The sequence below is a fragment of the Phalacrocorax aristotelis genome, chromosome Z (assembly GCF_949628215.1).
Source record: "Phalacrocorax aristotelis chromosome Z, bGulAri2.1, whole genome shotgun sequence".
Taxonomy (NCBI): Eukaryota; Metazoa; Chordata; class Aves; order Suliformes; family Phalacrocoracidae; genus Phalacrocorax; species Phalacrocorax aristotelis.
This window is the reverse complement of record NC_134311.1, coordinates 16894421-16920520: the sequence shown is the minus strand read 5'-3', so window position 1 is coordinate 16920520 and position 26100 is coordinate 16894421. Positions and strand designations below refer to the sequence as shown.

The following is a 26100-nucleotide window of genomic DNA, read 5'->3' as shown; positions in this document are numbered from 1 at the left end:
CTTTGTAGACTGACACTGAGGTATTGTCTACACTAGGAAAACTTTTAGGAAATTCCTCATGGTTGGTAAAACCAGTTTATCTCCAACACTGGTAGCAATATTTGGGCTTGAAGAGTTGGAGGATGGGATGCTCCTTACATGTCAATGGATAATCAAAACCAGTTCTTAATATCTATTTATTGTTTTATTAATATCACTGAAAAAATATTTAACAGTTTTAACTGAAGGTGGCACTGTTTTACAGTTTTAATATGTTAATAACTTCTAGGAGTACATTTTAGGGTTCTTTAATGTAAGCTCTGTAGCATAAGAACCTGAATTAAAGAACAACCCTGCACTGATAAGAACAGGGAGGGTTCGTTCTCATTTAAGTTGAATTTGAAGCGACTCTAAAGGAGAAAGAAAGGGTAAACACGGCAAATAATAATTCATCCTTTTAAATAACAATGCATCTTTTCCAGGTAATTCAAACATTAATATAAGTCTCAGTGAATTAATAAGATTTCTTATCTTGGCTTGAGGAAGAACACTACAAAAGCTGTCATTTCTCAAGTGGACAATATAGAAGAGGCAAAGAAATTTTCAAAATTAATAAATTGGGTTTGCCCTTGTCCAGACTGATCTAAGGATGTAAAAGGGAGGTAGCAAGTAAAGTTCCTCTGAAAAATCGGAGGAGGTCATGATGGCACAAAACATGTAAAACAGGAAGAGGGAGGATGTGAAAACAAGGTAGGAGAAGACCTTATATATAGTTATCACAAGTATCACTGCATACTTATTATTGGTTTTTTCTGAGAAAGTTCTTCATTATTCTACCAAGGAATTCTCCAATCAATTCTGTATTTTTTCAAACATATTTACCTTAAAGGTATTTGGAGTACAATAGACTCTTTCAATTTAATGCCATACAACACTGTCTCCAAATCAAATTTCTCTGATAGGTAAAACATTATCAAGAGCTTGAGACAGAACTTGTGTGCAATTTTATATTCATTGATTTATTTCTCAAATAGGAAACTCATCTTCCAAATAATTTTGTAAATGACAGTTACTTTGGGAATAAATAAAGCAGTGCAGAAGGACAGCTGCTGGAGATTAAAGATGAACTTGCTTTTATCAACCTGTGAATAAAGATCTAGAGTACGATGTAGTCTTCATTTCAGACATACACTTAATGACAACCAAAAGTCATCATAACTGACAGAATATACTTGAACAATGATATGGCTCAGTGAAGCTTGTTGAACACAGATGTCTTGAACCATTTGCTCAAGTGGCCTTAGAAAATCTGCCCAGAAAGAAAGCAACCAATTTCATGCTTAATAACAAGAGCATGAAGGACTGATTTCTGTTTCAATTCATCATTCTACATTAGACAATGCCGGAAATCAATGGGCAGGCTGGCTAACACTTCATTTCCAAAAAATGAGTTAGCTAGATCCTTTTTAAACTACACACTTTAATTTTCTATCTTTGAAGAATAATGCCAATCTTAGTGGTTATTATGCTAGCTACAAAGATCTTTCTCTTGTACCATGATGGTAGAGAAAACAATTACCTGTAATCACTCTACTGTGGATAAACTAGGATTTGCTCTACACCTCTTCTCCAAACCCATATGTTTTTTAGCTTGCAGTGTGGGGTTACTGACACACATACTTTGGCTCCAAGTATCTCTTGGAATTTTCCTGAGTCAGAATTCCCTAAATCGAAGGAAGGACATAGAGGAGTCAAGAGTGACTGTACGGCAGATTGTACTGACTGTATGACTTTCACACACATCTTGCAAAAGGGTGAGGAAGGAACCACAGGACCTTCTCACCGGTACAGATCACTGGCTAGTGCTGTCCAATAATGGGAGGTAACAGTGGGAATTCAGGGAGGAAAAACTACACGTAGGGAAATCCTTTATCAGACTTTCTAATCTCTCCTTGTCCAAAAGAACAAGTAATTTGAGCAAAAGTTACAGGCAGGCAGAAATAGTTTAGAAAAAAAAAACCAACAAACAAACCAAAAAAAACCCCTGTTGAAAGGTCTTTGTGAAATGCTTGAGAAAGCACAGTGACTGGTAAACACTGGTATGTTTGCCTAAGATTTAAAGTGCTTAGAGTAATTTGAAAACAATGTAACCGAACACTTTCATATGCTACTAACATATTATTCAATGTTTACATGAAATGGGAAAGAAAATGGGATTTACAGGGCTATTTACTAAACTTATCTGTGAGCAATGAATAGTAAGACTTCCATAATACCAGCTATATAATTAAAAAATGTAATTCCACAAAAAGTAAATGTCTAGTTTAAATCTTTTCTAGCAATCTTGTTGGCAAAAATGTTTGTCTGCATATTTATACATATTTTTAAGTAGAAAGTTGAATCTTATTTTCTCTATACTTTTCTCTTAACTGTCTTAGTGAACTAACTATTTTTCTGATACAAAGCTGACAGAGAATTATTTTTTAGATTTTTAGGGCCCTGACATACCTACTCCTATGGCTAACGTATGCTTAACTTTCACTTCTTTTAAAAAATAATTCTTGCATAGTTCTACTTCCGCATTCTTTACTGTTTTAAAGAAGAAATGTAACCTCTAACTGAGCAGGAGTCAGTAAGAGGTAGAAAGCTGGATCAGCTCTGTGTAAAACCTCTGAGTTTTTCTATGTGTATATTACTTAAATTGCCAATGGAAAATAGCAATAGATGTAAAATAGCATGAATGTCATGCATACTAAAGATGTATGATATAATCTATCTTCATCAAAAGTAGCACATAGCAACAATAATTTGGGGAACATTTTAAAATGATCTACAGTACGGGGAAGGCAACAGGCTACATCAGAAGCAACTACGAAAAATCAACAGATGGGACCTTACACAATGTTGACTGATGTAGCAGCTCTGTTGATATTTCATGATACTTCAGATACTGAAGTTTGTACAGGGATGTAAAGTGATACCTTCCTGTTCAGCACTATTTGTTTACTCAGTGATTAAGCAGAGTAAAAATAAAATAGATTTTAGCTCTATTTCCAATTCACCAAAAACTCCTAAGTGGTAAGTAGAGAGAATAAAATAGATTTTAGTACTGTTTTCAGTTTGCCAATACTATTATCAGTGCTAAAGACCTCTTTTTTGACTCCAGACTTTTAAAAAAGCTGTGAATTGATTTCAACTGGCAGACTCCCCAGTGCTACTACTGTCTTCCAGCAATGCCTGTACTTGCTTCTGTCAACCCTTTTCAAGGCAATAGATGAGTGCAGATGTAATTAAAATCATCATTGAAAAATGTCCGACTGCAGAAGCAACCATAAAACAATAGGGCTACACAATAAGTTGTCAATATCCCACAGTCTTAAGGAAGAGCTCATAACCAGTGTTTCATCCTTGCTATCAGTCTGCATTTTACTTTAAAACTATCTGACTTTAAAAAAGAATAGACTCTTCTTCCTGAAAACTGATATTGATGCTGCCACTGTGGCTGAGCAGTCCTGAAGAACAGATCACCCAGTACAATATGTCTTAGGGGCTATTCTTGCACTCCTTCTGTGGTTTTCCTTGCTCTTGGAGCAACTGAGTGAATTTAACCCTTTTTATGACAAGACCAGATAATGCTGTGTGCCACATGATCAGCTGCTAATACTGATAGGCGGGGGTAGAAAATGGGGGGAAGGGGACATGTAAGAGACGAGGTGGGTACTTGGTGGGGAATGAAGGGGGTGACAATGGCGTGCCGTGAGGGGTGGGGAGGAGAATGGTGAGAAGAATAGGAGGAAGAATATTGGGAAAGACTGGAGGGAAGACTGGTGGAAAAACAGAGAAAGACTTGTGGGGAAGAACAGTGGGAAAGACTTGGGGGGGGGGAGAATGTTGGGGAAGAAAAGGTAAGCTCTGACGAAATGGGAGGAAAGAATGGTAGGCTGAGCATTGGGGAGAATGGGAATGAAGAATGGTGGGGAGGAATGCTAGGGAGAACAGGTGGGAAAACAGGAGAATGGTAAGAGAGTGGTGGGGAGAACGGGGGAAGAATGGGAGGAGGAATGGAGGGAAGAATGAGGGGATGAATGGTAAGAAGAGTGGCAGGGAAGAATGAGGAGTAGAAGGGGGAAGAAGTGGGGAAGAAAAAGGGAAGGAGGGAAGAGGAATAAGGGAAGAATGGTGGGAAGAACGGTGGGGAGAAATGGGGTGAGAATGGGCGAATGGGGAGAGAGTGGAAAGAATGGAGGTAGGAATGGGTAAGAAGAAGGAAAAGCCGGGAAGAAGGAGGAAGGAGTGGGGACAAAAGGGGAAGAAGGAAGAAAGGGGTGAGGAAGGGGGGAATAAGGAGCAAGAAGGTAAGAAGAAGAGAGAGGAAAAGGGATGGGGGCAAAACAGGGCAAGGATGGAAGGGTGTAATCAGGAAGGATGGGGGAATACAGAGGGGAGGATGGCAGAGGGTGGGAGAGGACAGGGGGAAGGCTGCAGTAGAATGAGATAAGGCAAATTGAGGGGGGTGAATCAGGGGTTCTCTCCCTTTCCACTTCTTCCCTGCCTCTGCTTGCAGCAGGTAATACTGTGTGTGTAATCACTGCTGTGCCTTGTGTGGGCAGTAGCATGGCAAGCAGGTATGGCAAGGAGAGCTTTGCTTCCCTTTATTGCTAAGGGCAGCGGCATGTGGCTGTGATGACTTGGCCTTTAATGACTCTGGTAGAAGCAGTAGCTCTCAGAAAGTTTAAACTTAGTTACACACCTCGAAAACTTACAACTGTCTGAAAGGAAACACAGAAATAAAAGTTGACAAGTATAGCACAGTTCTTAAAGCCTTCTGTCATCCCACAAATTCCAGGTCTCCCATTTCTGGTATAAAAGTATTTGATGAAACAACATTAATGGAAGTTCAATTAAAGCATCAGAAAGCACAACAAACTTTTCATAGATCAACAAAAATGCTCCTCTCACCAATTCATTTCTCCTCCATCAGGAAGAGAAAAAAGGGATTAATCTCATTTACAGAGTGAAAAACAACACTGAATGCACTTTTTGTCAGGGGGGCAGGGGGAAGATCTCCAGATGGTTCTCATCTATATGCCATGATTCTTCATTTAGTTTACACTATTAAACTCAAAAACTCGGCTTTAATCTTAACTGTTACAGTATGCCTTAGAGTAGATTCTATCATGTAGCATCCTTGATACAGTTTCAGACTCTGGCAAAACATCATCCCTCAAACTGGTCATGGCCATATGGGTAGTAAATGTATCCAACATTTTTTCATTGGCGCCTACATTATTACGTCTTGTCACCAATGGTTTCTCGGGTTTTCAAGTAAATTGTTGCATATACTGTGGTTTGGAGCTGCTGAGATGAAGCCCTACATTTATCTGTATACAGCCAAATCCTTTTTTGGAACTTTTTTACTTCTAATGAACTAACATCTGTTGAAAAAAAAAATCATGTTCCCAGAAAGTACAAAAAGGAGAGAAAACAAAACAACAGAACACTGCCAAGAAGCTATTGTTGCCAAGTTGTACATGATAAAAAGCAGCCCAGAAAATGATGGGTGGACAGAAGGGGCATCATACCTGATCTGTCTTCATTTTGTGAATCACACCTTCTACATAATTCTGGGATGGTCTTGAGAGAAGTTACAGAATACTGTAAAAAAGGAAAATGTATATGAAGTAGTTAATTTTAAAAGTTAAAAAGACTTTCAAGAGGTACTGGTGTCCTGGGCACAGCCTAAATCTACCAACTCAGGGGTACTTCTGGCAGTCTGATGGTCTTCTCAGGTTGCATGAGAATGGCATCTGCTTTTGTGTCCCACCTTGAGGGATATCAAACAGACTTTTAAACCTACAGCGAAGTGTCCCCCCACCTCAGGTTTCTCTTTCTGCAGATCACCATTGTTCTAGTCACAAATATGTTTTATACATCCATCCTTTCCATGGGATGCAAGGTACATCAAAGCTGAGGACAGATCTAGGCTTCACAGTAAATGTGAAGGGTCTCACTTTGCCCACCTGGGCATCTATTATGGAGATTATACTGCAAGACACTTCATGCTTAAAAATTAGAATTCAAGCTTTCACGAACCAATATATAAAAGTAATGCAGAATATTTGCACCTTAGAGATCTGATTTCAGAAAAGGATGCATGTACATACACATATCAGACAACAGGCTCATTTCTCTAACCTACACTTTATTGAAGCAAACTTGCATTATTACTTTGATGTGACAGGATATGCCTGATATTAATCAGTATGTTGTTCTCCGAATTCAGCATTAAAAAGGGAAAAAAAGGATGACATATGTATCTTACTAAACAGAAATCTTCTGCTTATAAACTTGTGGAACACCCTTGGTAAGACACATGAGCCAGAGTTATAAAACTACACATTCTGACATACAGAAAATAAGTTACTTAATAGCAAGCCTTCCTTAATAAAATGCTGAAATGTTACAGGAATCTTTACTTAAACAAATGAAAATCATTATGTTTGTGAAAGATCAATGGCTTTGCTCATATTAAAAAACCTATTAAAAACAGTATTTTGGAAACTAACACAGAAAAAAGCATTTAGGATTAGCACAACTGAAAGATTTTACGGAATATATAAACACCATATGTTTTCAAAGAAACAGATATTTTTAGCTGGTGTGCTATTGACCAATGAAGCAAAACAACTACATATAAAACCACATGAGCTTTCCACACAAAAAAATGGTCTTGTTTTTGCTGACAATTTGTCATTCAAAGTTTGATGTCCTTCTAATGCACAGCTGGCAATCTCCTTCAAAATAATCTGAAGTCGACCTCATGTGACCAATTGCAGAAGTAATTTACTTCTCTGGTGCAAGTTTAAGATTGATTGTAGTTACTTTATTAAGGCTCAAAACCCTCCCATGCCTTACTTTTTCACTTGCTGACCTGATCCAGGGATGTTTTCAGAAACCTCAACTACAGTAAGAATCTCTCATAAGGATTCCCAATATCAACACTGAACTTATTAAAATGTGTAGCAGCACTCCACAAATCTACCCAGTGACTCCAATCCTCGTTAAACAAGGAGTTGTCTGTAAGGCTGTGACTGCTCCAGGATATGACAGCATAAAGCAACAAAGAGCAGAAGAACCTCTGGAAGGAAGGAGAAAGATGCTACTAAATAGAAATTAATACAAGTCAAACACACACATGCACAAACACCATGTGCTGTGCTTCACTCTAGTTATTGTTTAATAAAGATTGAGCTGTTAAGCTATACATGTTGCTATTTCAGCACAAAGGCTCAGAAGGCAATGCTGAACTGGTCTAGTAAGATTCTTAAGAGAATCCAAGGAATATGTCTCCAAGGAATCTGGTAGCTTCGTAAGACCAGCTGGTGCAGTTTAAACTATTACACAGTTTGTAATTCAATTAGAATGAGGCCTTTTGTATTCCATTGCTATGTGTTTTGTCAGGCAACCTCAAAAACAGAAAGACATTCTTCTTTTTGTCTTTTTTCCTGTTCTTTCCTGGAAGAACAGATTTTCTTTCTTTCTCAACATTGCACTAAAACATATTTAGTTACCACTTCCCACAACCAAAAATCTGTTAAATGTTATAAATTTGATTATGCATTTTAATCATAATGGTTTGATTTCATGAACAGATTTCCCCCCACTCACCTCTGTCCTCAAAAATACTTCTGTGCGTTTACATTTCTGCCACCTGTATTTTGTGGTCAACTAAAATTACTCTTTAAAGTGGACCTTTCCCAACCATAAGCACAATCCATTATCAGCTCTCCCCTCTAGAACTACTTTCTCTCATACCCCAGCTCTGATCATCAGCAATGTCTGTTAGTTTTTCTTCAACCAAAAATTTCAAGGTTACTAGCAGTATCACAGAGGAAGAGCAAGAGGTTGAGACTGCAACCCTTCCCTGGAACGGATTTTAGACTTAATGCTTATTCAATGACATTTAAAATTAGTTATTTCCCACTTTTCATTCAATAATTTTAAATTGGTTTACACACAAAATCAAACAGTTTCTCACACTTCGCCATTAGAGTAACCAAGTCAACCAGAGTTGAGGGCCATGCCCAAATGCATAAGTGACAATGTGAAAGCACATCTGATCACTTCACTGGTCAATGCTTACTGTGATATTTTGTATTTAATCAAAGTGTGTTGTAGCTGACAGTGAAATTCAGTAACAACTAAGGGCTTCTTCCCAGCATAATGAATATAAGATGGAAGAACAGTGTCAACAACAAACAAGAGACAAGAAGCAGTAACAAGTGTTCCATGCAAATGCAAGGTATTACCAACTCTCTTCAACAGACATTACTAATTCAGTTAATTAATAATGATAGTGAATTAATTCACTATTAATTAAAACAGAACCTGTCTTATCATGCAAAACATTTGTTCTTTATGTAAAACTGCACTACAGAATTTGAGTTAATGCAATTGTTAACCTTTTATATTGCACATGGTTGTCAAATTTTAATGGAATGAATTTAAAACCCAACACACGAGAAGAAAAACTTCAATCTCTAGTAAGGCTGTTCTGTGCTGTGCCACTTGTCTGCTGCCTGCAGATTCACTTGTTTCTGAGAAGTATCAGAAAGAAGAAATACTGGATCATGAGCAACAGCATAGAAATGTATATAGAAAATAGTAAAAAAAATTGTAAATTATAAAGCAAATTTGTTTTTTTTACCTTTCTGTTATGGAGAATACCTTTAATATCTCCTGAAATGGAGTCAAAGGGCAAAGCCAGACAAATAGTGTGACTCTCAGACCATGTCATCAGAACCATGACACCCCCCAAACACTAAGAACCGTGTCCTGCTCCAACTGAAGTCAGTATCAAAACTCAAAAAATTCACCTCCACTGGATCAAAACACCAGTGACTGTGTCCTGCTCTTAAATACACAGCTCCTTGTTTTCATTTAGATAGAGAAAACAGATATCTTCCTTCATTATAACTAACTTGTTTCCAGGTGTTATTATTGAAGTAGTCCATTTAACAGTCTCATTTCAGTTTATTTGCTACAGTGGAAAATTAACTGTTTCATTAATATTCAAGTCCCATTAAATTAATATCTTTATATTACATTTGCTTAATCATCTATAACTGTGCAAAACCACCCTTTTTCATAGAAATTTATTTGGGAGTAGCAAGATACATAGAGAAGTAAAGCAATAATACTTGGCATGAGGTAGCAGCTCCAGAGCAAAAAAGTGGAAAAAAGATTAGGCTGGCACAGTGCCTGTAAGAAATAACACCTCCCCACAACAAACTTCTTACTTAATGGCTGTGATTAGCATCTTTGGAGAACTGGTTAGGTTATTTGTGCTATGTACTGTTTATAGCCTCTTATCTAGGACTCAAGTTGCATCAGGGGAGGTTTAGATTGGATATTAGGAAAAATTTCTTCATTGAAAGAGTGGTCAGGCACTGGAACAGGCTGCCCAGAGAGGTGGTGGAGTCACCATCCCTGGAGGTATTTAAAAGTTGTGTAGATGTGCCACTTCAGGGCATGGTCTACAAGACATGGTAGTGTTGGGTTGACAGTTGGACTTGACAATCTTTTCCAACCTTAATGATTCTCTGATTCTATCATTCATATGTTATTCTTCCCTTTAACTCTAAAGGAGACCTATACAGACATTAACACTATTAAAGGTACAAAATGCCTGTCTGAATCTAACATTTTCTATGAATAATTTTAGTGGCCATCTGGAGCATTTTGTTCCTTTCTGAAAAGCAAGAGATAGAAAAAAAAAAAAAAAAAAGGAATTATCAGTGAGTTCATCAGCTGGACAGGGAATAAATCAAGCCACTGCAGTGAATCACTCCTTGCACCCTCCCTGCAGGTATTTATATATATTGATGAGATCTCCCCGAGCCTTCCTTCTCCACGCTGAACAGTCCCAGATCTCTCAGCCTATTCTCTGTGAACTGCTCCAATCTCTTACTCACCTGTGTGCTCTATTACCTCTCTGAAATGCCTATAACACCAACGCACGCAGCATGGGGAATAAACAGGAGGAATTAGAGGTCTGTGTGTGGTCACAGGGCCACGATCTCACTGCAATCACAGAGACATGGTGGGACAGCTCGCATGACTGGAATGTGGTCATGGATGGCTACAGGCTTTTCAGGAGACACAGACCAGCAAGGCGAGGTGGGGGAGTTGCTCGTTATGTCAGGGAGCAACTGGAATGCATCGAGCTCTGCCTTGCAGTGGAGGAAGAACAAGTTGAGAGCTTGTGGGTAGAAATTAAGGGACGGCCAAATATGGGTGACACTGTTGTGGGCGTTTGCTACAGGCCACCTGATCAGGAAGAGCAAGTTGATGAAGCCTTCCACAGACAGATGGAAGTAGCCTCATAATCGCAGGCCCTGGTTCTCATGGGGAACTTCAACCACCCTGATATTTGCTGGAACAGCAACATGGTGAGCCATGCACGATCCAGAAGGTTCCTGCAGAGCATCGAGGACAGCTTTGTGATGCACGTGGTGGAGGAGCCAACGAGGCAAGATATGCTGCTCAACCTTACCCTAACAGACAAGGAAGGGCTTGAGGATGTGAGAGTTGGGGGTAGCCTTGGCTGCAGTGACCATGAAATGGTGGAGTTCAGGATACTGTGTGGTAGAAGCAGGGCATCAAGTTGGATTACAGCCTTGGACTTCAAGAGGACCAACTTTGGCCTCTTCAAAGACCTGCGAGGAGGAATCCCATGGCCTAGGGTTCTAGAAGGCAGGGGGGCACCAAGAAAGCTGGACAGTATTCAAGGACCACTTCCTCCAAGCTCAAGATTGCTGAATCCATCGGAGGAAGAGGTCAGGTAGAGAAGCCAGGAGACACACATGGATGAGCAAAGAGCTTCTAGAGAAACAAAAACGGAAGAGGGAGGTTCACAAGGTGTGGAAAAAGGGCCTGGCCACTTGGGAGGAATATAGCAATGTTGTCAGGGTATGCAGAGATCCGACGAGGAAGGCCAAGGTCCACTTGGAATTCAATCTGGCAAGGGGTGTCAAAGATAACAAGAAGGGCTTCTTTCAATACATCAGCAGTAAAAGGAAGACTGGAGATACAGTGGGCCCAGTGCAGAACAAGGAAGGGGCCCTGGCGATGCAGGATGCAGAGAAGATGGAGTTACTGAATGCCTTCTTTGCCTCAGTCTTTCCTGCTAAGGCTGGCCCTCAGGCATCCCAGCCCCCGGAGAGAGAAAAAAATAACTGGAAAAAGGAAGACTTACCATCAGTTGAGAAGGATTAGGTCAGAGATCACCTAGGCAAACCAGGTCCTCGCAAATCCATGGGCCCGATGCGATGCACCCGCGAGCACTGAGGGAGCTGGTGGATGTTCTTGCTGAGCCACTCTCCATCATCTTTGAAAGGCCATGGAGGACAGGAGAGGTGCCCCAGGACTGGGGGAAAGCAAATGTCACTCCAATCTTAAAAAAGGGCAAGAAGGAGGACCCGGGAAACTATAGGCCAGTCAGCCTCACCTCCACCCCCGAACAGGTGATGGAGCAGTTCATCCTGGAGGTCATCTCCAGGCACGTAGAGGACAAGAAGGTTGTCAGAAAGAGTCAACATGGATTCACCAAGGGAAGATCATGCTTGGCCAACCCGAGAGCTTTCTATGATGACGTGACTGGCTGTGTCATTGAAGGGAGAGCAGTGGATGTTGTCCGTTGTGACTTTAGTAGGGCATTTGACGCTGTCTCCCATAGCCTCCTCACAGGCAAGCTAAGGAAGTGTGGGCTGGAAGAGTGGACAGTGAGGTGGACAGAGAACTGGCTCAGCAACAGAACTCAGAGGGTCGTGATCAATGGGGCAGCGTCTGGATGGAGGCCTGTCACTAGTGGTGTTCCCCAGGGGTCTGTGCTGGGTCCAGTCCTGTTCAGTATATTCATCAATGACCTGGATGATGGGATCGAGTGTAACCTCAGCAAGCTCGCTGATGATTCCAAGCTGGGAGGAGTGGCTGATACACCAGAAGGTTGTGCTGCCATCCAACGAGACCTGGACAGGCTGGAGAGCTGGGCCCAGGGGAACCTCATGAAATTCAACAAGAGCAAGTGCAAGGTCCTGCACCTGGGGAGGAGCAACCCCATGCACCGGTACAGGCTGGGGGCTGAACTACTGGAAGGAGGCTCTGCTGAGAAGGACCTGGGAGTGCCGGTGGACGACAAGCTGACCATGAGCCAGCATTGGCCAAGAAGGCCAATGGTATCCTGGGGTGCATTAAAAAGAGTGTGGCCAGCAGGTTGAGGGAGGTTATCCTCCCCCTCTGCTCTGCCCTAGTGAGGCCACATTTTGAGGACTGTGCCCAGTTTTGGGCCCCCCAGTTTAAGAAGGATGCGGAACTGCTTGAGCAAGTCCAGCGGAGAGCTATCAAGATGATCAGGGGGCTGGAGCATCTCCCATATGAGGAAAGGCTGAGAGACCTGGGTTTGTTCAGCCTGGAGAAGAGAAGACTGACGGGGGATTTCATCAATACCTATAAATAGCTGAAGGGTGGGTGTCAGGACGATGGGACTAGGCTCTTTTCAACAGTGCCCAATGACAGGACAAGGGGCAACGGGCACAAGTTGGAACACAGGAAGTTCCACCTCAATATGAAAAAATACTGCTTTCCTGCGAGGGTGCCAGAGCAGTGGCACAGGCTGCCCAGGGAGGGTGTGGAGTCTCCTTCCCTGGAGACATTCGAAACCCACCTGGATGCGTTCCTGTGCCCCCTGCTGTAGGTGTGCCTGCTCAAGCAGGGGGGTTTGGACAACATGATCCCAGAGGTCCCTTCCAACCCCTAACATATTCTGTGATTCTGTAACTGTGCCTGCACAGTTATATAGGAAGTCTGTATTCTGTTTCCTGAAGTCCTTGTTGCTAGGTAGGCAAAGTCTGACTGTGTGTTGTTTGTACATCTTCGTGAGCCTGAGGCGTGATCCTGCTCCTTCCGTGGCTGAGGAAGTGTGACAGCAGGCTCAGAAAGTGTCCTGCACCAAGTGTATGGGAGGCCAGAAGATGGGCCATACTCCGGACCACACACCTGCCCTGCCAGGTGAGGATTGACATGAAGAAGTTTTTCAAGGCATTTCAAAATATGTGACAATTCAACAGCTGCTTAATTATGTTTGAATTCAGCTACTGCACACACATCTCACAAACTTAGAAATTAGGTCCAGTCTGGCACCACTGAGCCAGGCTTTTATTCATAAAGAGCTGTATAATCACAGCAATAATGTGTACACTCAACCCCAAACAGTTTATAAATATCTAGCACCAGGAACTCTGGTTATTGCTAGGTCATTTGGTATTATTTCTGTAAACCAAGAAATACAATAGCTTCGATTTGCACAATTTGCCAGTGCAATAGAAATTCTGCATTTTAATTAAAGGATTAGGAAACCTCCATCCCTGGAGGTAATTAAAAGACATGTAGAGGTGGCACTTCAGGGTGTGGCTTAGGAGACACGGTAGTGTTGGGTTGATATTTGGACTTGATGATCCTAGAGGTCTTTTCCAACCTTAATGATTCTGTGATCCTATGATTCTGTAATTCTATGATTCTGTTCTAGGTAACCACAACAATTATGTACAAATTACAAGTAAAAAGAAGTTTATGGGCAAAATCAAGAATACTAATGGGAAGAAAGGAAAAGTTTATAACATACTTCTAATTTTATAGTGTATCTATCATTTAATGCAACTTCAATCTTGTAATATTTTTTCTTTCTTGTGAGTAGCTATTTGTAAAGAAATAAATGAGAATATTCAGCTTCATTGTTTAGTATCATTGCAGACAGAATATTAGAATCATAGAATCATAGAATCGTTAAGGTTGGAAAAGACCCTTAAGATCATCGAGTCCAACCGCTAACCTATCTATCACTGCCAAGTCCACCACTAAACCATATCCTCAAGCACCACGTCTACCCTTCTTTTCAATACCTCCAGGGATGGAGACTCAACCACTTCCCTGTTCCAATTCCTGACAACCCTTTCGGTGAAGAAGTTTTTCCTAATACCCAACCTGAACTTCCCCTGGCGCAGTTTGAGGCCATTTCCTCTCATCCTATCACTAGTGACTTGGGAGAAGAGACTAACACCCACCTCACTACAACCTCCTTTCAGGTAATTACAGAGAGCAATAAGGTCTCAGCCTCCTCTTCTGCAGGCTAAACAACCCCAGTTCCCTCAGCCACTCCTCATAAGACCTGCTCTCCAGACCCTTCGCTAGCTTCATTGCCCTTCTCTGGACACGCTCCAGCACCTCAGTGTCCCTCATATAATGAGGACCTAAAACTGCACACAGTATTTGAGGTGCAGCCTTACCAGTGCCGAGTCCAGGGGCACGATCACCTCCCTGCTCCTGCTGGCCACACTATTCCTGATACAAGCCAGGATGCCATTGGCCTTCTTGGCTGCCTGGGCACACTGCTGGCTCACGTTCAGCCAGCTGTCAACCAACACCCCCAGGTCCTTTCCCTCCAGGCAGCTCTCCAGCCACTCCTACCCATGCCTGTAGCGTTGCATGGGGTGGTTGCGACCAAAGTGCAGGACCCGGCACTTGGCCTTGTTGCATCTCATACCGTTGGCTCCGGCCCAACAATCCAGCCCGTCCAGGTCCCTCTGTAGGGCCTTCCTGCCCTCCAGCAGATCAACACTTCCACCCAGCTTGGTGTCAGCTGCAAACTTACTGAGGGTGCACTCAATCCCCTCATCCAGATCATCAGTGAAGATATTGAACAGGACCGGCGCCAACGCTGAGCCCTGGGGAGCACCACTCGTGCCCAGCTGCCAACTGGATTTGACTCCATTCACCACCACTCTCTGGGCTTGATCGTTCAGCCAGTTTTTAACCCAGCGCAGAGTGCACTTGTCCAAGCCGTGAGCAGCCAGCTTCTCCAGGAGAATGCTGTGGGAGACAGTGTCAAAGGCCTTACTGAACTCCAAGTAGACAATGTCCACAGCCTTCTCCTCATCCACTAAGTGGGTCACCTTATCATAGAAGGAGACCAGGTTAGTGAGGCAGGACCTCCTTTTCATACACCCATGCTGGCTGAGCCCCATCCCCTGGTTGTCCCGCACGTGCCGCATAATGGCATTCAAGATGATCTGCTTTCCTGGCACTGAGGTCAGGCTGACAGGCCTGTATTTCCCTGGATCCTTCTTCCGAACCTTCTTGTAGAGGGGCGTCACATTCACTAGCTTCCAGTCATGCGGGACCTCCCCAGTTGACCAGGACTGCTGGTAAATGATGGAGAGTGGCTTGGCAATCTCCTCTGCCAGCTCCCTCAGTATCCTTGCGTGGATCCCATCCAGCCTCACGGACTTGTGAACATCCAGGTGAAGAAGCAGGTCGGTGACTGCCACCTCGTGAACAACTGGGACTTCATTCTGCATACTGTCGCCATCCCCCAGCACAGGGGCCTGACAACCCCGAGGATGACCAGTCTGACTATTAAAGACTGAGGCAAAGAAGGCATTAAGTACCTCAGCCATCTCCTCATCTTTCGTGGCAAGGTTACTTTCCGCATCCAACAAAGGAGGGAGATTCTCCCTGGCCCTCCTTTTGTCACTGATATATTTGTAAAAACATATTTTGTTATCTTTAACGGTGGCGACCAATTTAAGTTCCAGCTGGGCCTTCGCCTTTCTAATCTTTTCCCTGCATAACCTCACAACACCCTTGTAGTCCTCCTGAGTCACCTGCCCCTTCTTCCAAAGGCGGTAAGCTCTCCTTTTTTTCTTGGGTTACAGCCAAAGCTCCCTATTCAGCCAAGCCAGTCTTCTCCCCCACCTTCTCAACTTATGGCACACGGGGACGGCCTGCTCTTGCACCTTTGAGACTTTCTTCTTCAATAACATCCAGCCTTCCTGGACTCCTTTGCCCTTCAGGACTGCCTCCCAAGGGACTCTGTTAACCAGACTCCTTAACAATCCAAAGTCTGCCCTTCTGAAGTTCAGGGTAGTGGTTTTGCTGACCCCCTTCCTTACTTCTCCAAGAATTGAAGACTCTGTCATGTCATGGTCGCTGAGCCCAAGACAGCCTCCGACCACCACCTCACCCACCAGGCCTTCTCTGTTCATAAACAGCAGGTCCAGCGGGACACCTCCTCCGGATGGCTCGCTTACCAGCTGTGTCAGGAAGTTATTTCCCACAGACTCCAGGAACCTCTGAGACTGCTTTCTCTCTGCTGTGTTGTACTTCCAGCAGATATCTGGTAAGTTGAAGTCTCCCGTGAGAACAAGGGTTAGAGATTGTGAGACTTCAGCCAACTGCTTGTAGAGTACTTCATCTGTCTCCTCATCCTGGCTGGGAAGTCTATAACAGACTCCCACCAGGATATCTGCTTTATTAGCCTTCCCCCGATCCTTACCCATAAGCACTCAACCTCATCATTACCGTCATTGAGTTCTAGACAGTCAAAACACTCTCCAACATACAAGGCTACCCCTCCACCTTTCCTTCCTTGCCTGTCACTTCTAAAGAGCTTGTAGCCATCCACTGCAGAGCTCCAGTTGTGTGAGTCATCCCACTATGTTTGCATGATGGCGACCACATCAGTTTCCCTAGTGTGGAACGGCTTCCAGCTCCTCCTGTTTATTGCCCATGCTGCGTGCATTGGTGTAAATACACTTCAGTTGATCTAGTGATCTCTTCTCCAACACAGGCATGCCACCCCCAGGCTCATCCCTAGCAAGCCTGGTTTTATCCCCTTCCCCCTTCGTATCTAGTTTAAAGCCCTCTCAATGAGGCCTGCTAACTCCTGAGCCAGAATCCTTTTCCCCCTTTGCGACAGGTGAGCCCCATCTCTCTCCAGCAGGCCTGGTGCCATGTAAACTGCCCCCAGATCAAAAAAACCAGAATTCCACCACCGGCACCAGCCTCTGAGCCATGTGTTAATGAGGTGGGGCTTCCTGTTCCTTTCTGTGTGCCTCCCGGCTACCGACAGGATGGAGGAAGACACTACCTGTGCTCCTGATCCTTCAGGTAATCGCCCCGGTTCTCTCAAGTCCCTTTTGATTGTCTTTGCACCTCTCTCAGCTACCTCATCACTGCCAACCTGAACAACCACCAGCGGATAATAATCGGATGCTTTTACCAGCCTAGGGAGCTTCCTGGTAATGTCTCTTATCCTTGCCCCAGGGAGGCATCAGACTTCCCCAAGGGATGGGTCCAGTCGGCATATCGGGCCCTCTGTTCCCCTCAGAAGGGAGTCACCTACGACAATTACCCTTCTTTTTTTCTTACCCGTGGCCATTGTAATGCATGGGGCTGACTGGTTCCCCACAGTCAACCCCTTGGGTGGTTCACTGTCCGTACCTTCATCCTCCTGGCCCTCAGGTTCCAGAGCCTCCTACCTATTGTGTAAGGGCACCTGGGGGGGCAAAGTCGGCTGGGAGAGGATTTGCCTACTGCGCCGAGCAGGGATCTGCATCTAGCTTCCATCTCTTGGGTCCCCTCCCTCTGCCTGGTGGCATGAGGGCAGGGGATCCACTCCTTCTTTGATGCTTTTGATGATTACTTTTGTTCAATATAAACAAGAGTACCAGGAACCTACTTTGGTGTCTAAACTACACTCAAATATACTGTACCAGATGGATCTGGAATGGTACAACCCGATTTTGCAAAATAAGCATGTTTGCATTTCAGGGCCCTGAGGGAACTGGTAGATGCTGGTAGTTGCTAAGCCACGCTCAGTCATATTTGAAAAGTCATGGCAGTCAGATCAAGTGTCCAGTGATAAGAAAGGGAATATCACATCCATTTTTATAACGGTAAAAAGGAGGATCCTGGGAACTACTAACCAGACAGCTTCACCTCAGTGCCCAGTAAGATTGTGGAACAGATCCTCCTGGAAGTTATGTTCAAATATATGTATGACAGAAAGGCAAGTAGAGAGAGCCAACATGGCTTTACCAAGGGAAAATCATATCTGACTAATCTTAATGGCCTTCTATAAAGGAGTGACTGCATCAGTGGACAAGGGAAAAGCTACTGGAAGAGCAACTGGGAAGAGTTACACGGCAAACTAGCAGGGAGAGCTGCAGTGGTGGCTTCTGTGAGAAGACACCAGCGCTGCCCCGATGTAGGACTGCACCAGTTCCAGCTGGCTCCAAGATGGACCTGCCGCTGGCCAAAGCCAAGCCCATCAGTGATGTTGGTAGCACCTCTGAGATAACAATTTAAGAAAGGGTAAAAAACATTGCACAACAGCAGCTGTGAGAGAGGAGTGAGAAAATGTGAGAGAAACAACTGTGTGGACACCAAGGTCAGTGAAGGAGGGGGAGAAGGTGCTCCAGACATTGGAGATCCCCCTGCAGCCCATGGAGAAGACAATGGTCGTGCAGATATCCATCCTGTAGCCCATGTGGGACCTCATGCTGAAGCAGGTGGATATGCCCTGAAGGAACCTGCAGCGTCCAGAGAGCCCATGCTGGAGCAGGCTCCTGGCAGCAGCTGTAGCCTGTGGAGAGAAGCCCATGCAGGAGCAGGTTTGCTGGCAAGACCTGTGGCCCTGTGGGGGACCCACACTGGAGCAGTCCATTCCTGACTGCAGCCTACGGAAAGAAACCACTCTGGAGCAGATCATGAAGGACTGTATCCTGTGGGAGGGACCCCATTCTGGAGCAGGAAAACAGCATGAGTAGGAAGGAGCAGCAAAGCTGAAGCATTATGAACTGACTACAACCCCCATTCCTCCCATTCCCTTGTGCTGACTGGGGTGGGGAGGTAGAGAAGTCAGGAGTGAAGCTGAGCCTAGGAAGAAGCGAGAGCTGGGGGGAAGGTGTTTCTAGATTTGTACTTATTTCTCATTCTCCTACACTGTTCGACTGGCAGTAAATTAAATATCCTTGAGTCTAGTCTGTTTTGCCCATGACGGTAATTGATGAGTGTTCTCCTGGTCCTTTTCTTGACCCATGAGCTTTTTGTCATATTTTTCTCCCCATCTTGTTGATGGAGAGGGAGTGATATAGGGTGGCTTGGTAGGGGCCTGGTGGCCAGCCCAGGTCAATGCACCACAATGAGGCTTTGAGCAACCTGATGTAGCAAAAGATGTCCCTGCCCATGGCAGGGGGGTTGAAACTAGATGATCTTTGAAGGTCCCTTCCAACCAAAACCATTCTAAGAGTTTATGATTTTGGAGATGTGTACAGATTCATTTTCTTATACACAAATGCAATGTAAACAACAACAACAAAAAAGAAACTAAAACCACTTATGTATATATTTGTCTTTTAAAACAAATTCCTAGATGTTTTCTATGTATGTCTATTACATTTTGGTCCTTTTGGCTGAAATGGCCGTCAAGGGTCTGGACTATACACAGCGGCTTTCTAACTCAGGTACATTTACAAGTGCATCATTTTAACAGCCTTCTTGCTGCCATTATTTTTAGTCAGTACTCTTCTGCACTGGATTAGAACCAGACAGCTAACAGGAACAATATAAACTGCTGAAACTGATGCTGTGCAGCTGCTCTTTCCACAGCAGGCTAATGACAAAATGCTAAGGTCAGGTATCTCTAAATTGTATATGGTGAGATATGAGTTGAGCAGTAGAATAACCATGAATTCTCTTGTTAATCTGGACTCTGGCAACAAATCCTTTGTTCTCTTACCTGTTAAAGGAGGGAGTAAAACTGCTACCTCTATAATTTGTGCTGGTTTTTTATTCAAGGTTCAGCGTCCAGTGAAAAAATAGTCTATTAAAACAGGCAGCCTGAGCTGTTCAGTGGAAAAGTGAGTAACCTAACCCACCAGTATGCAGCAACAGCCACAATGGGAGGGACATGGAGAGGTTACATCTATTATGTTTTACGGTTCCACAAAACTGAGTATAGAAACAGATACCAGGACACGATCTAGCATATAACAGTAATAAAAAGAAAGTTGCCCAGAATAAGGCATTCACTCAAGATTGGCTCATTGTCTTATAATATTTTGGGCATTTGCCATATTCCTCTTTAATAAAAATTCAGTGTTACAATAGGTAAAAATAAAGTCCTCTCCAGAAGGAATCTGTCTGCAAATAAAGCATCTGGAATGTTTTAAAATGAATCAAGAGTCCCAAATGCTAAAGCAAAAACCAGGCCCTTTGTAAAAAAAAAAAAGGAAAAAAAAGAAAAAAAACTATAAAATTATGAAAAAAGTGGAAGGAGATGGCGGTATACCTTCTCTGATCTGACAATTGAATTAACAATTTTCTTACACTGGATTTAATTTATGTATTCAAGTCCATTGTTAATCAGACATTGAACATATTAGCAACTCTATTATACAAAAAGCAGAAACACTGGCAGTAGGAGTATTATTACAACTAATAGAATATACTGTATAAGTGCTTCCTATAAGAACCAGTACCGATGTAGATGAACACTACTTTTGTTTGCAATTACAGCTGCAGTTGTTTTAGTTGTGACACTAAGGATTAGCGCTGTCTATGAATCCCTGGAAGTCTTTCTGCCTCTTTCTGTACTCTACCACATCACAGTTAGCTACATCACACCTACTGATAAAATTTTGCTGTATTTGGAGATGGCTACCGGTAGAAAGGGCAGGGTAACATCTTAGATGAAAAAAGAGCAATTCAGAGTTGAGAGAGGCAGGAGTTTTTTTACTACTGAAATACAACCAATTAAAAAAAAAGATAAACTTGCCATTTTAGTGTCTAAGGCTAGCATTAGAGCGCATATAATTCATTCAAGATAACAGAGTAGCTAAGCAACTGAGAAATAAAACTAATACAATAATTTGATTTGCAAGTTATTTTTACTACCTGAAGGAGAGGAATTAAGTTTTTCTTCCAAGTTTGTTAGAGATTTCCCTTACAAAACACTTTCTTTTTTTCTAGATTCAACCTATTTAAACTTTCCTATATATGATGTTAATCCAGTGTGGCTTCTAAAAACAGCATTGTTTGTTATATCAGAATTTAGATATCTAAGATTGTCTCAACTTGAGCAAATAAAATAAGATATGTACTTACCGATATATCATCACTAAAATCTATTTCATCCAAATCAAGGTATTCAGGGGCTTCCATTATTCTTCTATGGACATTTTGGGTGAGTCAGCACAGTAGTAAAGACCTAATTAAGAAAAGAAAAATGGATTGTCCACTAAAGAGTCAAAACCACACAGAAATGGTTTAATATAGTTGCTAGATTACTGAAAACATTTAACTTGTAAAGTCTTTCATAACTTAATCCTAAAAGCTAAGTATGATTTGTCATCTCTACTCTGCATATTATGAATATGCCATTTTTCAATTTTTAGGGAAAACAGCTAAGTGGTACTTGAACTGGAAGTAAAAGATATTTGATTCAGCATCACTCAGTCCTTCCAGAAGTTAGTATAGAGATAAACACCCAAGCTGTTAAGTGCCCTTATGACCCTGCAACCACAGGGTCATAAGAAGACGACCTATCTTCTCTTAAGGATGCTATTACTTCACCAGCCTGAACACAAGAAGTTCTGTTACTATAATTTTCCTCTGCTCATGAAGCTAGAAAAGAACTGAGAATCGTGCTGTGCACAGAACACATAATCCTAACACACCTTATCACCGAATCACAGAATCACAGAATATGTTAGGGGTTGGAAGGGACCTCTGGGATCATGTTGTCCAAACCCCCCTGCTTGAGCAGGCACACCTACAGCAGGGGGCACAGGAACGCATCCAGGTGGGTTTCGAATGTCTCCAGGGAAGGAGACTCCACACCCTCCCTGGGCAGCCTGTGCCACTGCTCTGGCACCCTCGCAGGAAAGCAGTATTTTTTCATATTGAGGTGGAACTTCCTGTGTTCCAACTTGTGCCCGTTGCCCCTTGTCCTGTTGTTGGGCACTGTTGAAAAGAGCCTAGTCCCATCGTCCTGACACCCACCCTTCAGCTATTTATAGGTATTGATGAAATCCCCCGTCAGTCTTCTCTTCTCCAGGCTGAACAAACCCAGGTCTCTCAGCCTTTCCTCATATGGGAGATGCTCCAGCCCCCTGATCATCTTGATAGCTCTCCGCTGGACTTGCTCAAGCAGTTCCGCATCCTTCTTAAACTGGGGGGCCCAAAACTGGGCACAGTCCTCAAAATGTGGCCTCACTAGGGCAGAGCAGAGGGGGAGGATAACCTCCCTCAACCTGCTGGCCACACTCTTTTTAATGCACCCCAGGATACCATTGGCCTTCTTGGCCAATGCTGGCTCATGGTCAGCTTGTCGTCCACCGGCACTCCCAGGTCCTTCTCAGCAGAGCCTCCTTCCAGTAGTTCAGCCCCCAGCCTGTACCGGTGCATGGGGTTGCTCCTCCCCAGGTGCAGGACCTTGCACTTGCTCTTGTTGAATTTCATGAGGTTCCCCTGGGCCCAGCTCTCCAGCCTGTCCAGGTCTCGTTGGATGGCAGCACAACCTTCTGGTGTATCAGCCACTCCTCCCAGCTTGGAATCATCAGCGAGCTTGCTGAGGTTACACTCGATCCCATCATCCAGGTCATTGATGAATATACTGAACAGGACTGGACCCAGCACAGACCCCTGGGGAACACCACTAGTGACAGGCCTCCATCCAGACGCTGCCCCATTGATCACGACCCTCTGAGTTCTGTTGCTGAGCCAGTTCTCTGTCCACCTCACTGTCCACTCTTCCAGCCCACACTTCCTTAGCTTGCCTGTGAGGAGGCTATGGGAGACAGCGTCGAATGCCCTACTAAAGTCACAACGGACAACATCCACTGCTCTCCCTTCAATGACACAGCCAGTCACGCCATCATAGAAGGCTCTCAGGTTGGTCAAGCATCTCCACTTCTCCATACAAACACTAACACACAATGCAGTCAGTGCTTTACAGCTGCATGATTTACCTCTCCTCATCCTGCAAGTGCACTTCTCCTAAAGCAGTAACCAAGGCAAAACCAGAATTACATCAATGTGTACTGATTATCGCGGGCCTAAAATCATTTCCTCACAGCAAGGGAAAAAGAAGAGAGAACTCTTGCAAAGCAAGAAATTTAGCTAGAAAATTCAGTATAAAATTCTGATTAAATTGGAGCTTAGCCAGTCAGAAGATCAAAGACAATAAAACCCTCATTACTCTTTTAATCCTAACTAGAACGAAGGAGCGCATTATCACTACAGACAAGTACAACAGAAGTAAAAGTGGAAAAGGAAGCTATTTTAAAGGAAGATGAAAAATAAAAGAGATAATGCATTTTTAAATAACGTGAGGCATTACATAAGTGTTAAGTATTATTATGGAAGCAAATTAAATCCTTCTAGTACTTGTGCATAACATAAGGAAATGACTGAAGGAAAAAAAATAATACAAGCCCAGTTTATTCATACGACAACTGCCAAGAAATATGTTTATGAATAATGAAGTCAGATGTGTAGGTCTAAATAAAACGACTGTGTGAAACATTCATATGCTGTTAAGAATGTCCTAGGACAAGGGATTTGAAGAAAATGCTTTTCTGCAGGTCTTATTGGCAAACTAGACCTCAGTCGTTAATCTCCATAACACCCACCCAAGCACAAAGCTGATCTTAAGGCACCTGCTCTTGGCAAGTTATCGGAAAAACCAAGAAGTAAATCTTCAGTTTTAAGCTGAAAGAATGCGAAAAGCAAATTTTTATTTCTCACCAAGTTACCGAAGGTAAAGGACTATTCAGCTTAATTTTCTCTTTATATATATAAAAAAGCATGGGTTTTCTTTACTGTATTAGGAAATTTCTGCTTCTTACAATATGAGAAGGAAGGAACTCCTGGGAAGGAAAAACTGGAGAGAAAGGCAGCATTTAAGAACAACCTGAGCTACTTATTACTGGCTCTCACTGTGGCTGTTAGACTTGAGTGAAGCTGTGGCAAAGGAGATGGCTACAAAAAGATAAAAACAGTACAAAGCCCTCATTCCAATCTGATATGAGGAAGTAGAAGGGGCTATAATGTGAAACTAGTTGGAAGCCTTTCATTTTGCACAATTCTGAAATATAAGTTTATTCTTAGACAAAATCAGGCAAAACCTTTGCAACGAAAGCAATTAGCTGTTGTGAAAAGGTGTGACATGTTCAAGTCCACAGATTCTTTTCCACATTAGAGATTTTGCTTTCTTAAGAGAAACACAGAATTTCAGTATATTTTTAAGGTATGCTTTAACATGTTGCATCTGGGTGACATTACAGCTTACTTGAGGCAAACTGCACTGTCACTGTATTAGGTTTGCATGGCAAGTTTTAGCTAGTCATGGGTTTACAGGGGTGGCTTCTGTGAGAATATGCCAGAAGCTGACCTCCTGTCTGATAGAGACAGTGCCAAATGGCTCCAAGATAGACCCGCTGCTGGCCAGAGCTGAGCCTGTCAGTGATGGTGGTAGCAACTCTGTGATAACGTATTTAAGAAGGGGAAAAAAGTACTGTGCAACAGCAGCTGGGAGAGAGGAGTGAGAATATGTGAGAGAAACATCCCTGCAGACACCAAGAATCTATGCAGTGAAGAAAGAGGGGTAGGAGATGCTCCAGGCACTGGAGCAGAGATTCCCCTGCAGTCTGTGGTGCAGACCATGGTGAGTCAGGCTGTGCCCCTGCAGCCTGTGGAGGATAACGGTGGAGCAGATATCCACCTGCCACCCGGGGAGGGCCCCACACCAGAGCAGGCTGGAGAACGGGAAGAGTGTGAGGAGGAACCAGCAGCAGAGACAATGTGTGATGAATTGAACACAACTGCCATTCCCGTGCCCCTGTACCACCTGGGGAGGAGGATGTAGAGGAGTTGGGAAGAAAGGAATGAAGTTGAACTGGGAAGGGTGGGATGGGGGGCAGGTGTTTTAGTTTTTGTGTTCGTTTCTCACTATCCTACTCTACTTTTAATCAGCAATAAGTTAAATAAATTTTCCCCAAGTTGAGTCTGTTTCGACTGCCGTAGTAATTGGTGAGTGACCTCGCTGTCTTCCCATGAACTTTTTAGTCTGATTTTCTCCCCTTGTCCTGTGGAGGAAAGGGAATGAGAGAGTGACTGGGTGGGCATCTGACAGCCAGCCAAAGTTAATCCATCACAGTGCAAAGACTAGATGTCATTTTATCACTGTGGCTATGGATACCACCTTAAAGTAAATTATTAGGTCAGTTTTAGGAGCAAGATAAATGAAACTGTATATGAACTGTCCTACACAAATTACAGGATAGTAGAATCTATGCACTATCTTCCATAAGGTGAACTTTCATAGAATGTCCTGGGTTGGAAGGGACCCACAAGGATCATCAAGTCCAACCCCTGCCCCTGCACAGGACAACCCGAATTCACACCATGTCTCTGAGGGACTTGTCCAAGTGCTTCTTGAATATTGTCAGGCTTGGTGCCGTGATGCCTCCCTGGGGAGCCTGTTCCAGGGCTCCACCACCCTCTGGGGGAAGAACCTTTTCCTAATACCTAAATCTACCCTGGCACATCTTCCTGCCATTCCCTCGGGTCCTGTCATCAGTCCCCAGAGAGAAGAGATCAGCGCCTGCCCCTCCTCCTCCCCTTGTGAGGAAGCTGCAGACCGCCATGAGTTCTCCCCTCAGCCTCCTCTTCTCCAGGCTGAACAATCCAAGTGACTTTAGCCACTCCTTATATGGCTTCTCCTCTAAACCTTTCACCAACTTTGTGTCCCTCCTCTGGACACTCTCCAGTAGCTTTATATCCCTAATGTACTGTGGCGCCCAAACCTGCCCACAGCACTGGAGGTGAGGCCGCCCCAGCGCAGAGCAGAGCGGGACAATCCCCTCCCTCGCCCGGCTGCAATGCAGGGCTTGATGCACCCCAGGGCACGGTTGGCCCTCTTGGCTGCCAGGGCACGCTGTTGGCTCATGTCCAACTTGCCGTTGACCAGAACCCCCAGGTCCCTCTCTGTGGGGCTGCTCTCCAGCCTCTTGCTCCCCAGTCTGTGTGTACAGCCAGGGGTTGCCGTGCCCCAGGTGCAAAATCTGGCACTTGCCCTTGTTAAACTCCATATGCTTGGTGATTGCCCAGCGCTCTAATTTTTCCAGATCCCTCTGCAGGGCCTCTCTGCCCTCGAGAGTGTCAACAGCTCCTCCCAGTTTTGTGTCATCAGCAAACTTAATTAGTATTCCTCCAAGTCCT

The 26100-nt window shown here is 43.7% G+C and overlaps 1 protein-coding gene across 4 annotated transcripts in view; it reads right to left on the bottom strand.

The window, feature by feature from the left end:
• SNCAIP (synuclein alpha interacting protein) overlaps positions 1-26100 on the bottom strand; it is a 103750-nt gene that overhangs the window by 39193 nt on the left and 38457 nt on the right. For all 4 annotated transcript variants that reach the window (XM_075078607.1, XM_075078609.1, XM_075078606.1 and 1 more), the window contains exons 2-3: positions 20983-21085; positions 5562-5634 (exon numbers count right to left, since the gene is read on the bottom strand). In XM_075078607.1, the coding sequence (XP_074934708.1) occupies positions 5562-5634; positions 20983-21039 (130 nt within the window). In that variant the 5' untranslated portion in view covers positions 21040-21085. The remainder of the gene's footprint in view (positions 1-5561; positions 5635-20982; positions 21086-26100) is intronic.